Source organism: Lepidochelys olivacea (assembly GCF_965140295.1).
Source record: "Lepidochelys olivacea isolate rLepOli2 genome assembly, chromosome: 2".
Classification (NCBI taxonomy): Eukaryota; Metazoa; Chordata; order Testudines; family Cheloniidae; genus Lepidochelys; species Lepidochelys olivacea.
The window spans coordinates 220,524,160-220,540,126 of NC_140412.1; the positions used below are offsets into that span (position 1 = coordinate 220,524,160).

The 15,967-nt window shown below is 45.3% G+C and overlaps 1 protein-coding gene across 5 annotated transcripts in view; it reads right to left on the reverse strand.

Moving 5' to 3' along the window:
- Positions 1-15,146, reverse strand: part of NXPH1 (neurexophilin 1) — a 175,106-nt gene extending 159,960 nt beyond the window's left edge. Inside the window, exons 1-2 of one of the 5 annotated variants that reach the window (XM_084622000.1) lie at positions 14,837-15,146; positions 13,937-14,098 (exon numbers count right to left, since the gene is read on the reverse strand). In XM_084622000.1, coding sequence (XP_084478126.1) covers positions 13,937-13,990 — 54 coding nt within the window. In that variant the 5' untranslated portion in view covers positions 13,991-14,098; positions 14,837-15,146. Of the gene's footprint in view, positions 1-13,936; positions 14,099-14,378; positions 14,467-14,528; positions 14,610-14,635 lie in introns of those variants that run through there. The other 4 variants (XM_084621998.1, XM_084621999.1, XM_084622001.1 and 1 more) reach the window with 4 other exon arrangements.
- Between the last annotated feature and the right edge of the window lie 821 nt (positions 15,147-15,967).

The window sequence follows — 15,967 nt, forward strand, 5'->3', positions numbered from 1 at the left end:
ACAAGAGACAACAGATGGATATACACAGATGGGGGAGTGTAAGGAAACAATGAGACAATATTGATCAGCATCATATGGAGTTGTCTGTTCACACTGGCAGCCTAACCATTGTCAAGCTTTTCGTAGGCTATTGAGCTAAAGCAAACACTCCACTGGCTGTCAGCAGCATCGATTCATTATGTATCATTAGGTGTGATTCACTCATAATATTATAATTGTATAAGTAAAGCTCAGAGTTGAAAAGATGAAAAGTTAGAGATTGAGACTAAAGCCCTCACTCAGGATAAAACTCTATTGAAGCCAATGGCAGCTTTGCCAGTGGAAGGATAGAAAGGACTGGGCTCTAAAAGAGGAGCCTTGTGGTAGAACAAAGCTGGGACCTGATTCTGCTGGACTCACTACCAGATTGATGTGTGCAGTATAAGAAGGATAAACTAGACAGGACTAGACTAGAGAACTCTCAGCTCTCATTGACTTCACTGTGAGCGGAGGTTGTTCAACTCCTTGTGGGACTGATTTCATACTGACCACTGTTTACCATTAGTAACATTTCTAAGCTTTTTCATGCCCATGTATATTTGTTTATTACATTTGTTAGAGAGGCCAAAAGGTTCTTTCTTTTTCTTTTCCTTCCAACTCTGACCAAGAATAGCCTAGGGACTTGTTTTGCATTCAGCTGCATGTGACTCTAAAATGGCAATGAAATATTGCTCCAAAATGTTCATTGAAAAGTAAGATACTTCTCAAGCTAAGGACACAATTCTTCTTCTATAGAAGACAAGACAAAACTCTCACTGACTTCAACAGAACAGACTTGGGCCCTAAATCAATATGCAAGTGTCCTATGCTAGAATAAGTAAGGTTAAAAAATCTAGCCTTCTGTGTTCATCATTCAAACTCATATTTCTTGTGAAAGAAGCAAAAAATCTCTACATCAATAGTAATTAAACTTCAAATCTAAAACAGAGAAATACTACTGTATACTGACCATGAAGGATTTCCTCAGATATGCCGCAGTTTGCATCTTTTTATAATTTTCTGAAACAGTAAATGATGGTGCCCCTGATGTTGCATTGCCATATTACATAAAAGGCAACAGAATGAGATGTTTGAAAAGTCATTTTTTGATTTAATTTCAAAGAAGATGAAGATATTTAGCAGCAAATTTCTTAAGATGTTGAATCGGCAGCCAGATCAGTTCTCAGCTCATGAGTCGGAAAAAGCGTTTTACAAAAATAGAAGCTAATTACTATATATTACTCCTGAATGGAATATATTTGGGATAAGAGGCTGTATGCAACACATAATACATTATTTTAACAGGTGGCAATAAATTCAGCAAGATCTGCGGCAAGGATATTTTTCTACAACATTGTAACCTTATTAGATATATAGCAAATGTGGTGGAATTTTGTTTGGGGTGGGAGAAGAATATATTTTAACTTACCTGTAAAAGTGCAAAACACAGGTAGCATTAATTCGATATGGCCCCGATTCAGCAAAGCATTTAAGAATATGTTTAATCTTTAACATATGAATAATCCCATCTTTCTCCAAAAAGGCAGATACTTAACTTAAATATGTGTTTCAGTTCAAACACATTCTTAAGTGCTTACTGATTCAAGGCCTATATCCTCAAAAGCCTGTTATCTATAGTTGATGTTGGCTCCTGCTGTTAACATTTATTCATAGTCCTATGACCGCATGATGTCAAACCCTTCCTCTCTCCAACATGTAATCTCTGCAAAGGAGTGCAACACTATAATTTTACAATGTCATAGCTATCTATAAATTGTGGGGATGAAGATAAGTAGCATTCATACATGCCTTTAACTTACTCCAGTCACACATTTACACATTCTGTTTATAAACTCTGATTATGACAAACTGAAAGACTAAAAAGTATCATTATAATCATTATAAGTATCACTATAATCAGCCTTGAACCATCTGAAGAAGGCCTCTGTGTAAGCTCAACATCTTGTCTCTCTGACCAACAGACAATAAAATAAATATGGTATAAATAATAAATAAAATAAAATGGTCCAATAAAAGATATTACCTCACCCACTTTGTCTTGTTAATAACCTGGGACCAACTCAGCTACAACAAAACTGCATTGAACCCACCCATTAACTTCTACGGGACATCTGCTGTACTATAGTTCCCAAATGTTATTAAAGACACACTATTTGGTCCATGTTCTGATATTCTTACTCATGTTGAATAGTATCTTACATGATGGAATGGTCCTATTAGTCAGTGAAACTATTCTCAGAGTAAGCTGCTATTCAATATAAGTAAGGATATCAGAACCTGACCCCATATAAATGTTTAGAGTCTGATTCTGCTACACTTACTAACACTGACTACTGCTTTACTAAGGTCCAGATTATGAACCCCTTACACTGAAATCAATGAGACTCCTCATCTGAGTAACTACCTACCTGTGCAAAAAAGTGGTTTACAATCTATACATAGCTGAGTAGTGCCAATGAAATAAATGGAGTTACTCACACAGAGACAGACTCCTAGACCCTTACTATGACCGGTATCATACACCATGAGTAGTCCCACTGAAGTAACCAGGACTTCTTCTGGGGTAAAATGCCACTCAATGTGAGTAAATGTCTCAGAATCCCATAGTAAGGTAATATCTAGTAAGAATGGAGGTGGTAGAACTCGGCCCATGGTTTTCAAATGGCTAGGAGTTTATTGTGTTATTTACTATGCACATCTTTTTTATGTCCTATCTCTCTATTTTTTCTACATCTACATCTTAGTTCCTGTGATCTTTAAAGATCATTTAAATCAGAAGCTGTATCCTTCATAAAAATATAATATTGTTATGCTTTACCTAGTAATATTTCGTATAAAACCTTCTTGATTCATTTGTGTCAACCATTCCCCAAATAAATGTTAAAAGAGAACTTTGCTGTATGAGAAAGCGTTCTGTAGCAACTATTAATGACATCAAGGATGACTCTAAATTAGTGTTAGATTATCAAACTAACACTCTGATTCAAACATCTCAAAATTTTATAGTATATTGCTATTGATTGTGCAGCAATCCTGCATATCCAGATTACATTATTCCCATTTTAAATACATGCAAACACTATTGATGAGATTGTAAATATACAAAGCAGTCCATTAACTTCATACAAGCAGTTTTATATACCTGAAGGCCTACGGCAATCACTGAAGAATTGTTTTGCTACAGTTCAATCATTAAAGACTTACAAAAAATGAATATGAAGATAAAAATGTTGGCATTGTCAGACTTTGTCATAAAAAAACTTTTACTTAAAAACTTTTAAGAGCTGCATAGATGTTTAGTATAGTATGCATTCCATTTAGGCTGGAGTCTAAACAGCAACAAAAAATTTGCAATGACAAAAAGCTCTATATGATCAGCAAGAAATGAATTCTGCAGCCCTGGCACAGGCAAATCTTCCATTGACTTAAATAGGAACTTTACCTCAGCTAATACTGAAAGATTAGAACCCAGTTTTGTCCTACACACGTTGCCTTTTCATCACCTCTCTAAGTATATACACATTACTTTATTTTTAATTCTTTCCACTGATTTGCATGCAGCTCCAGGACTGATGCTAAAAACATTGTGCCAACTGCACATTCAAACTCAGAGGTTAACAATAGGGAGGTTGTTCCTGCAAGTTAGAAGTCAATAAATATTTTTTAACTTTCTTGAAATTGGGTCTAACATAGGTATCTATGGGTATCACTTTGCATATAAGGCATGATCCAAAGCCCTTTGGAGTCAATGGAAAGACTCCTATAACTTCAATGGGTTTTGAGTCAAGTCCATAATCCTCAGACTTTATAACTAGCAAGTTAAATAATCAGTACATTTTCTTTTGAATCAAGGAAACTGTACAACATACATAGTAAGTGCTTCCTTAATTTTCTTTGTTAGCAAGCTACATAAATATAGCTTTTAAAAGACACTCCACTTAATATGTTTTACTTATCTCTCATAGATTGTAATTACAGACGCTCTAAAAGGCATTGTGGTTCCAAGAAATGATGTTACTAGATCACTGCACTCCTGGCATTATGTTGGCAGTCAGCTCTGCTGCTAAAAGGAAGACTCAAGGGATCACTTCCCAGGGAGCGGCAAAAGTTTAGAAAATATGCAAAGAAACAGTGGGCAGTCATATTTGCATTATGTGGATTTTAAAAGTTCAACAGAAAATCAGAACGCCCCTCCCCCCAAAAAGAAAATACCCCAAGCTTTTATTCTTAGAAAATCTTTGCACCGATTGAGCATGGATGAGAAAGTGAGGTTGGAGGAAAGCAAAGCACTAGAGTTTTCCATTTCATAGACGTCCGGAATACAATGTAAAACAATATATAGTTTCTCTCGTTTCAGAAATCTGTAAATATACAAAGCAGATCATCTCTCCAGGCAGACGGTCAACCAACCATCTAAGGATGGAGTGGTAGAGGAGAGGTGCCAAACCAACAAGCGCTGGCGAAGCTGGACAGGCACGTGTGCTAATTGACAGGGCATATCAACAGAAAGCCAAGCAGCTGGTAGACAAATTGCCTCACAATACGATAGAGAGGGGAAACAGCTACCGTCTGAAGAAGAAGAGACGGTAGATGGATGCAATAGGCTGAGGATGGGTGCAATGGGCTGAGCAGACGCCCTTCCCCGAGACATTTGTCTGTGTCTGGATTGTCTGCAAGACACAGGCAGTAATGAAGATGGCATTTGGTAGGTAGAACGATCTCTACGAATCAGACAATACAGTCCCCAGGACCTGGTGTAACAGTTTGATCATGCGGAATTCAATGGCTCACTTCTAAGCCGATGCGGGGCTGCCTCTGCCGCCAAATGCTTTCGCCTACTTCTAACTGGTGCAAACATCAATGCAAGAGTGACCTAAACCTTTTCCAACCCAGGCAGTTCCCGTCACAGCCCGTTACTGAAGGGGCTTGCCATCAGTCATCCAGTTACACCTTTCTTGTCAACTCTGTGTTTTATTGACAACCACCTTTCAGCTAGCAGACCCCTAGAGGACAGCTCTGTCAAGAGTAAGTTGGGATTTATGCGATCAGAGGACATAGCTAATGATTATCTCTTACTTAAAGGAAGGCGGCAGCTCGTGGGCGCTCCACACGATCGCTTATTTCACATGTGAGCAAACACCGAAAGTTTCCTAGTGAGCATGATCGCTGCTCTGCTCCAATCCCTAACTAGGAAACGGTTCAGAGTTCAATCAAATGGGTGGTGCTCGTAAAAAAAAAGGAAAAAAATCAAGTCTTGACTAAACAAAAGAGTGACTCTAGGTCGGTCCCCAGGAACGTGACGTGCCTTTGTTAATTAATCACAAAGTGGATTTGCTATAGTGTGGTTTTCTCAACATCAGTAATGTTCCAGGGTCCATTTCGGATACATTTAACGTGAATATCTCCGACCAAAGCTAGTGCTGCGGAAAGAGACAAGACTGAGGCGCAAATGAAAGCATTCCTAACAAGATGAGTTACTTTTCCCACAGATCTAATGATGATAAATTCAAGGTCTCCCCCCACCCTCCCCGCGCAAGTCCTCACCCTGGGCAGTTTAGCCATAGAAAACAATGAGTCTGGCTTGGCATCAGTTAAGAGAAACCCAGTCAGTAATGATAGTAAATATATCGATTTGCTTGCTAAGCCGTTTTCTTTTGTTACCCGTGAATAATCACTGCCCCCTCTGAAAGCTGGAATAATTAAAAATGTAAAGAGACATTTTAAGTGGGATTTTTTTAAGTGACTCGGACAAGGAATTCGTTCCCAGTTTTGGGGGGTCGGGTCCTTTTAGCAGTGATTTAAAAGGCAGGTGTCTCCGTTTAAGTAGCGGGGAGCCTTAAAGAGAAATGTTTTATTCAAGTGGTTTCGCATAACGTAGCATCGATCGTTAACGAGACATCAATCTCAGCTGCTCGGTCTCTTTGTTTCCGCAGCGAGGAAGAGAGAGTTGCACTCTGGAGTCAGATGGAGCGGGAGCGCTGCCCCTTGAAGCCGCCAGTGTACAGCAGCTGTCACTCCCCGCCCACACTTTGCAGCTCCGGTAGCGCGGACTGGGGCGAGAGGTGACGGCTGGTTCAGTGCCAGGGCGGTGGGGTGGGAGCGGGGAGCTGTCCAGGGTGCTGCAGAGCAGGAGGCGTCTGGCTCCCCGAACTGTGACTGGTGGTCGGGTGTTTGGGCGGTCAGAGGTGGGGAGGAAGAGGGTGTCCAGGAGCTGTCCAGGGTACTGAAAAGCAGTAGGCATCCCGTGACTCTAGTGCTGGGGTGGCTGAGAACAAGTAACCATTAGAGGTGAAGGAAGTCCTGGAGATGTTCTGAAAAGCAATAAGGATCCTGCCCCAGAAGCTCTGTGTGAGTGTGTGTGTGTGTGTGTGTGTGTGAGTGTGAGTGTGTGTGTGTGTGTGTGTGCTGGGGACGGGAGAGGGGCCATTCTCAGACTGGGTCTGTCCAGGGTACTGACAAGAAAGACAAGAGTCCACCTCCACCAGCCTTGGTCCCCGGCTGAACTCTGGGCAAGAGGGAAATCCGCGGCGACACAACACCACCAGTTATTACCAGCGGGCCGGCGCTCTGTGAAACCCCTTTCTGCTCCAAATTACCACTCCCGGTTGAAAACTAAGGCAGGACGCTTGGACTCTCCTGGAATCCAGCGACTGGCAAACGTTTTAAAAACAGCCTGCCCAGGTCACTTTTGTAAGTGTGCAAGCCATTAAGCTTGAAGCTAAAACATCTGGTCCACGCTCTCAGCCCCTACTTCTGTACTGATGTAAATAACTGCTTCGGCTCTATTCAACATCTCCAAGGGAGGGGGGATATTTTTCAAAAAAAGTCGCTTAATCTTGCATTACATAAAGTTTCCCCCCGGCTCCAATAAAGAATATGAAATTAGGAATCAAAAATAACCAGAAATGGGAAAGGGTGGGCGGTTATATCCCCCCCCCCCCCCGCCTCTTCTATAATGCCTGCTAAGAATTTCCATTTATGCAGATTCCATTGGCCCTGATCCCTGCAGTCAGGAGTTCTTGACTGTGGTTCATAGATCAGTAGGTTGTCCTTCTCTGGCAGCCGCCCTCCCCTTCCCCCCCCCCCAGCTCAGTCTCTGCGAGTTGAAAACTGAAAGGATGTGGTGCGAGGGAAGAGGTATTTTGAATCCCTCTTTGAATCACAGAGAAACCCAGCAAGATGGATTGTGTGGAAGGAACTGTCTTTCTAAGCAGCACATTTTGTCATTGCAGATAAAGTATATAGAACAGAAAAGCGTCTCACAACACAAAAGAGATTTTCTGTCTCCTCCTGGGTTTAAGGAAATTCTAAATTGTCCCAAGAGGCCCTAGGGGGCCGGGGCAGAAAGGGGGAACATTGCTATTGCGAATAGTAACAAATATTATAATGCTATGGATTGTCTCCTATAAATACACTAACAATGGGGTGATCCAATACTGTTGTGTTGCAGTGGCTCAAGTTAGTCATTTTAGGTTGACCTTCGATTAGGCCCACGCGTGCTGACGGGACTTTCTAAAACTAGAATAAAATCTATTCTGTTTGTGATCCCATGTAAAATACATGGCTGTTGTCTCTGTTCCTCTTTTCAGGACTGTGGGTTGTTTTTTCCCCTCCGAAGGCAGGGCACCCGGTAGAAGTTTAAACAACAGCCAACAATCCGCAGGGTTAAACAATAAACTGGGGGGGTGGGCAGTCCTGCTGAACGGCAAGCAGTTTGCAATATATCCGCCAATATATAGCATATCAATAAAAGCAGCTCTTCGAAAGCTTGCATAGTAATTGAGATTGGAGATCTTTTTTGATACAGGTTGGCATTTCCTCATATCAATCTGACAGAGCCAACTCAGGAAATTGCTGGTAATATTCATCTGGGGAGCACTTTCATTAAACGTAATTCATTCGACTTTCACAATAAAATGAGTGACATCCTTACCGGAGAACCTTTTTATCCTTGATGAAGTGCTTGCCAAGCTTTGGGTTGGCTCCCCCCCCACACACACTTTATTGTCACATTCCTTAAAGCAGAGTCGTCAACATGTCAATCTGCTGCATAAAAATGCGACAGACGTATTTACAAAGCACCCAAGAGGTGGTTTAATGCTGACTTACAAGAAGAGCAAGCTGTGAGTTAAACTATCTGATAAATCACAATCGTAACTTAACAAAAATGCAATCGGAAGGGCAGAAGCCAATCCTAGGAAAGGAAGGGTGGGTCATGGAGTCATTTTCTCAAGGCGCTGTTTATTCCGAGCAATTGATTTGCTAACCAGCTTCTCTGCAATTTCGGATTTACTGGGGAAATTGTCTTTTTATTAATTAAAATGGCGGTTTAGAGGGACAGGGAAATATTAAGGAGCTTAAAATGGATACCTCTAGTTACTGACTTGGCTAATCACACGGAGGCGGGGATATTAGGTTACATTCAGGTGCCTTTCCTAAAAGGCGAAAGCTATTCCAAACTGCTTCCCTCCGCGATTGAAAAGAGTTAGCTGTGTGCTAAGAACTATGCAAAAGGGACTTTTAAGTGCAGAGAAAACCTCCTTAAACTTCTACCTGCTGCACATGCCTCTTCACGAGTTAGGAACTTAAGCCCTGGACAGAAATCACCATTCTTCACTTACTAGGAAACCTGCCAACTGCAAGCAAGCCAGTTCCCATCGCAATCAGAGTGCAGTGTCTTCCAGGGAGGAGCTATTCTATATAAAAGATAGCATTTTAGGTATTTAAACGCCATTTGAAAACGAAAAGAGTCTAGTTCAAGATGGTGTGAACTCACTAAAAAACATTCCCAATCCTCTGCTCACCCTCCCACCCCCGTCCCCCATCAAATAAACCAAAGGCAGGAAATTGCTTATTTGAAAAAGCAATACCCAGGTGCTTTCAGCTCAAAATACCCCTTTGAAAATATTGTAGAGTGGTTATTGCGGGACAATGCTGCCTATCTTTTTTTCCTTCGCAGCCTAGAGAAATGTTTGGAAAAGTAGGACATCAGGACCGAGCTTAAAAATCATTCTGTTTTCACAGCCACATCTTCTTTCACAGCAACAATTGCTCTCATTAAACAGGCAGAAATGACCGCAAACAATGCGACACATATAGAAATCAGAGAGGTACACAAACTCTGTAGCCATTCACTTCATGTTTTCTCCCCCTCCGAAAATAACGTACACTGAGGACAATTTTCAACAGCCGATCTGCACCAGGAAAGCTACACTCGGATTATCGGAAGGCCCCCAAACTTCAGTAATGTTGGGGAATGATTTTAAAAACCCGGTGAAGCACCGAAGGACACGAGCAGTACATTTTGAAACCCATTGGCAAGCGTAATCATTCCTCAGAATAAATGGTTTCTGCGACCCTTTGTCTTGCGAAAACCAGGATCTCCTCTCTTTTTTCAGGTTTCAGAGTGGCAGCCGTGTTCGTCTGTATCCGCAAAAAGAAAAGGAGGACTTGTGGCACCTTAGAGACTGACCCATTTATTTGAGCATGAGCTTTCGTGAGCGACAGCTCACTTCCCACGAAAGCTTGTGCTCAGATAAATTTCTTTGTCTCTCAGGTGCCACAAGTCCTCTTTTTTACAAGCGCCATCCTGATAAGAATTCCCATCAAAGGAACTATTTACCAGTGTTTTCTTCCGGCTCTGGACCAGAAAATTCTCCCCAAAGGTGGTGCCTGCTTAAGTTAATTTAAATCTTTTGCTACGTAACTTTTAATATATGGAAAACTGCAAAGGCCACCAAAAAATAGTAGACAGCTTAATTTACAGAAAAAACAGTAGCGAGTAACTTCATTTTTAGCTTGGGAAAGGCGACAATACGCTCCCCTTTCCCAGCAACCTCCGCCGCAGCGCTGCTACTGTATTTAGCCCTCCACCAGCTACTCTTGCCAGATGAGAACTAGGCAGTGAGTATGGGTCGCTTTTAGCCAGGGAGTGAAAGAAATGCACCCTGTTCGTTTAATATAAAGCACTGGAGGAAGTTCACAATAAAACAATCGAACTCGGATAGTCTATGCGATGTGCATTGTGAAAACAGGTATATAGAAACCTTGCGACCAACGAACACTTCGCCTTCACTGTTTGAGATTTCCAGGAAGAATGTACATCATTCAACCGCCGAATGACAAAAAGATTTTCCAGTAGGAATGGTTTAACTGCCTGCATGCAAGCCTTCCAAAAGGCTGATTGTGTGAAATTATGCTTGTCATCTTACTTTATCAAATCAATCGTGTTTCCTTTAACCGCTGCACAGGAATTAAGTTGTTATTCCATTTGGAATGAAACATTCCCGTGGATATACCTGCGCCGTGATCAGCAAACTCCAGGCGTTTGCACTCTTACAGTGGATTGCTTTAGCAATTTGTGTGGAAATGGTACGACTCATCTCTTTGGCCCATCCTTGAGAAATAAGTCCACTTAGGATCTCTTTGCCAAGAACCATCTGTTTTTCGCTACTTCTACAGCATGTTGCTTCAACCCAGTACAAAGTGTCTGACTAGACTTTTATTATTCTATTCCATCATATTGGAAGTGTACAGGAATTAAATGAGAATAAGCTTTTTATTTAGCAATTATGGTAAAGCTAAAATGCCCTTTTAATATATATCATTCAAAATTAAGAAGTGCTAAGACTACATATATGGGTGATGTTTTCTTTCTTGAGTTACATTTAGTGATAGGTCAGGGGCGATTTTGAGTTTTGATGCAGCATTATCAGTTACGAAAACTTTAATCAGAAAATTGCAACTAGAAGCTTTCCAACGAACAATGTGAAACTGAGGCTCGCTAGTTAAAATCGTGGCTAACAGTGTAGCATTTAAATACTTCCTCTAGTGCAATGTGCCTCACATCATATCCTCCAGACTGAGGAAACAGGAAACGTGTGCCCTTAAAGACTAAATCCTAATTCCACCAAAAAGCTACTCCTTTAGGCCAAAGGAAACGCATCTACTGTGCAAATCAAATCTAACCATATCAAGCAGTTCACCTCTTTGTACAGAAAGATAGTACAAAACAGAGAGAGAAACATATGTCTGTTCAAATCTGGAGTACCCCCTTGTTTATAAATAAATATAATACTGTGAAACCGTTTTCGCAAGGAAAGTCTCCACCTGAAATTCCTAGTCATTAAGATTCATCTGTATCAGCAGTGACCTCTATAAATTTCACATAAGGCCGGATGGAATATTGGTTATATATCTCCATAAAAACAGAACTGTACTTTACAAGACTTCATTGGAAACGGCGGGTGGGGGGGGGGGGGAGAAGAGGGAGAACACTGGCTTGAGCTGAAGTCCAGGCTGGCAAATATCTATATTTGTTTAACTTGGTGCAGCCCAAGCTTGATAAGTACACTGTCATTGGGTATTGTCTGTTTTAGATGTAAGGAGACTCTTTTCCCTATACGACCCTTCCCCAAACAAACTACGTGGGAATCCGAACGTAGTTGTTTTCACATCCTAAATGGCTGGGGGCTGAACCTTTAAATCCTGGTTGTAACTGCTCTATGCAGTTGTATGCGTTTGTGTAAGGCTTATACACACGCACACGTACACACACACGGGAGAGGCATAGCACAACGTTGCATCTTGCTGGTTCCTGACACTGCATTAAAGTTTTAATCAAAACGTCCTGCTTCATTGCTACTATCAGATTGTTATTACATGAGGGCCTAATTCGAACTTTTAAAGCCCCTCATAAAACAGGTTAAATCTATAGCAAGATGTTGGAATCAATGTATAAAGACATTCATAGACATGATAGAAATAAGTATCTGGTTAGAGGGGGGGAAATCCTTTGGATTTATTTTTTCCCTGAGTGTTTTGGCAGAAGCTACAACCCGGCTGAAGAGTGTCCCCTCCCCCTAAATTGTCTTTTATTCTCTATTTTATTGTATCATATTTTTGCATTGTTTTGAGGGAGATTGGAAAAGTGTGTCCTTCCCTCTGTAATGCCAAGCCCTGCGAAAAAAAGAAGGCATTCAGGTAATGAAGTCTGTAACTAAACGGTAATTGAATCAGCATAATTTGCACACTGAATGGTTTTCAAATGCTCCCAGTTTACAATTAAAGGAGAATTAATGCGCTTGTGTTCAGTCTGCGGCGCGTTAGAATAAATCCAGCACTGTTGTTGTAATGAGTGCAAAACAGTTTAACTACCAGCCAACCCATTCAAAATGTAGCACAACGGATCGATCTCGCGCCTGGGTTTGATAGATTATTTGCCATATGCTATAAAATTCACGGAAAGTAGCAACGTTTGCTGCAGATGTGCCGCCGACCTGTGACGCGAGGGGCGTGAATCGTGTCGGGAGTGTGTGTGTGTTCGAGTCCTGCCGCGGGTTAGCTGAGCGGTACCCGAGCATCCCTCTCGTCTGCTATGGTTGTCGTGTCTACGTTTTACATCATATTCCGCCTCATCCATTTCCCGTTTCTAAGCTTCCAGACCTGCCTCCTTCTACACCCCGCTGTCTGCTTCGTCCTGCGGAGGAAGGAGACCAGCTGGGGTGGTTTCACTTTTCTCAGCTATGCCTCTTGACTTGCTGCTGTTCATTTGGGGAGGGTGTACGGGCAGGCGCCACACAGACGTGTGCCCCCTCATCTGTGCCCCGGTGCTGACCTGCTCGCCCCCAACGTGTCCCGGGCTGGGCTGAGGCTGACGCGCAGCGCCCTCCGGCGGACACATGCTGCAAGTGTAGGAAGCAGCGCACAGAAAAGCAGCCCGGAACCCTTGCATTGAACCTGTGACCGGTTAAAGACACCTCTCGTCCAATCTGAACATTAAGTGTGCAGCTATGAAAATACACTTACGTGGTTGCAGCTCTTCCTTATTTTCACCCAGCCTGAGCCTAGAAGCAGCTTCAACTGCTTTTCCGACCCGAGAACGGATCCCCAGAGCTTGATTTGCCTGCTATGCACCATAGGAAAGAAAGGATGCGAACTGAAGACATGCCGTCTACCCTGCTTTGTTCTTTGTGATTATATAGGGACTAAAGTGTGCGTTAAAGGCGATAACACTCCTGCTTACTTGTGTTCCCCTGGTAATCTTCAAGGGGATTTGCTACGGAAGTCAATGACAATTCATACAGAAAACACTAGCTGCGCTTGTCAGTGAGCGTTTACACGACGGTACTGTATTCAATGGCCAAAGGAATGTCTTCTGTTGTGGCTCGGTGACAGTGATCCCCACCCGGAAGGGGTTCTAGCAGCAGTAACAAGTAGTAAAGAAGAACCTGCCTACCGTACAGAATGAGCGAGGAAGACACGCTGAGAGGGTATTTCAAAGCACACCCTTCAGAGAAGAGGCACGGGGGAAACGTGCCCCGGAAAATGTGCATTCGGCATAGAAAGCCTGCGCTTTTATTACCTTCCTGGGTGTGGGGAAAGGATGTTTTTTAGAGCCGTTACCTATTTGGGGCGTGTTCTGGGGCGATGATTCCCCGCCTGCTTTATACACTTCCCGAGTATCCTGCAGCGCATACACTTGTCCTCTGAACGAATCGGCAGCTCTGGAAGCTACACTTCAACCCGGAGAGAAAGTTACAGACCCCTACTCCCTCCTTCCCCCCCCCCCCCAAACCACCGGGGGAAAGCTGTCAAAGCGAGGCGGCGCAGATGTTCCCCCTCCTGGTTAGTGTCACAAGCCCCCCCGCCAGCAGAAAGTCGCCGGCAGGTGCAGCTGCAGCCCCAGCACAAAGCCTACAGGCTTTACACTCACACACGCAGGGAAAGTAAAGCAGAAATAGCCCCGGAACCTGACCACGCGGTTGGAACCGAGAGCTCCCGCCCGAGATCCGAGTGGGGTGATGAGTTTTGGTTGGTTGGTTTTGTCTGTGATGCCCGATTCCCTCTCCCCCTCCGCTCCCCCCCCCCCCAAGATAAGAGGACCTCTGAAACTTACCAGGTAGAGAGTAGGCTGCAGCAGAAGCACCGCGTACCAATACACAGCCTGCATCCTCCCGGCTCAAACTTCCGCGGCTTTCCCTTCGTTTGCTCTTTGTTCCTTCGAGACCATAGATCCACCTGACATCCACTTTACAGAACAAGCAGAGCTCTCACCAGCCTAGACAAAAATGAAATTATAGACCCCATGACCACAAGACAAGGTTAGACTTCGAGGCAAGGGGGGGAAGAGAGGAAGAGGGGGCGGGGGAAGCAGGAGGGAGAGGCGGAGGGGTGGGGGACAAATAACGATTAAAATCGAGTTAATCCAGCGTCAGAGCCAAGTGATCGCATGGTCCGGGGTTGGCTGGCGCGCTGCTGGGGCTGGCGCTCCTGGGAGCGGAGCCCTTTGGCGAGGGAGGTGGCTGGGCAGGAGTCTTTGGTGCCACTGGCTGCCAGACCTGCCCGGCTGTCTTATATCAGGAGGATCCGGGCTCCAGCCGGCTGCTAGTTCACCGCCACTGCCACGCAGCAGCAGGCTGGAGAAGGGAGGGAAAGGGGGGGGCAGGAGCTCCCGGGATTGGGGACCTAGGAGGCGCCTAGACGCTTACGATCAGGGCAACGCGATTCGCCTCCCGACCGGGCTCTGTTCAAGCCAAACACGCGCCCACCCGCCCACTTTAAAGAAAGCAGCTGCCTTGACTCTGCCCCTGCTCACTCGTGCCTGGCTTTGCCCCGAGCCGAGCGTGCCGCAGGTCGCCCGAAGACATGTGGCTAAGCGGATGTCCCCCTCCCCAGCTAGCCCCCCGGAGGACCGCATCCTGGGGCAAGCCGGGGCCCCGGCGCTGCTCTCCATACGTACTGCCTGTAGGGTCCGACCGCAGCCAGGGCGCGCCAGGAATGCTCCATGTAAACCTACAGGGGCTGGCAGCCTCCTAGGAACCGGGGCTCCCCTTCGCGTCGCCTCTCCATGTCACGCTCGTCGATGTCCCGTGGAAGCAGGTACCGCCGTGAATCCAGCGTGCGGGAAGGGAGACGCCGCTGGCTGGGACCCGACTCGATCCACGTCGCAGGAAACTTACAAGGGGGAGAAGCGAGAGGCTGCCGGGACCGCCAGCTCCCGTCTGGCAGCCAGGCGCCGCGGCCGCCGCGCTGCGAAGCCTTCCCGGCTGTTTGTCTCGGTTACACGGGACTTGTTGGCTGGAGCTCGGGGGGGGGGGGGGGTCGGGGGGGGGGGCACGAGGCTGTTTCACTCCTGATCAAACCTAGCTGTAAAGACCTTGGCCGATCGCGTCTTTAAAATAAAGCGTCTGAGCCGCGGACTGTCCGAGAGTCCCTGCTGGGGGGAGAGAAAGGCGAGTTTAGCAGCATCCCATCAGTCCCTCCAAAGCGGGCGGCGAATCAGAGCCCGCCCAAGGCGCTGTGCCTGGCCCTGCCCTGCCACCAGGGGGCTCTCCCGGGCTCCTCGGTCCCGGCCAGGACACGCCGCTGCCTGCCGGCCCTTTTCACGGCATTAGCACCGGGAGGCTGTTTCCCCTTCAGTAGCAATTAACATCCCACGCCAATAAAGAATTGTTCAGCCGCTGGCTTCCCCCCACCCCGACAGACAGACAGACAGACAGACACACACACACAACCCCCCTTGAATGGTACGATTCTTTCTGTGGATCGTTTCCGGCTGACGAATTCCAGCGAGCCGGGGCGTGGGGTGACCGCAGACAGGCGGCGTGGACAGGCTAAGCCAGGCGAAGAGGTGGGTTACAGGTGCTGGGGGAGCCGCCTACCAGCCTCGTGGATTTAATGGAGGGTTTCCTCGTTAGGGGGCGCCGGGAGCAGCCCCGGGCGCTGCAGCCCCTCTGGGCTGAGCTGGGAAGCCTGGCTCCCCGCTACCCACCGCGGTGCTGCTCACTGGCGTGACTTAGGAGCGAGGTCTGATCGCCCTTGTCTGCCTTCTTCTGTACAGCGATCGTCCCACGGGGCTTTGTCTTGGAACAAAAAAACGGGGTGGGGGCTATTTAAAAATGTCACCCGGTCCTCTGAAATGCGGGGA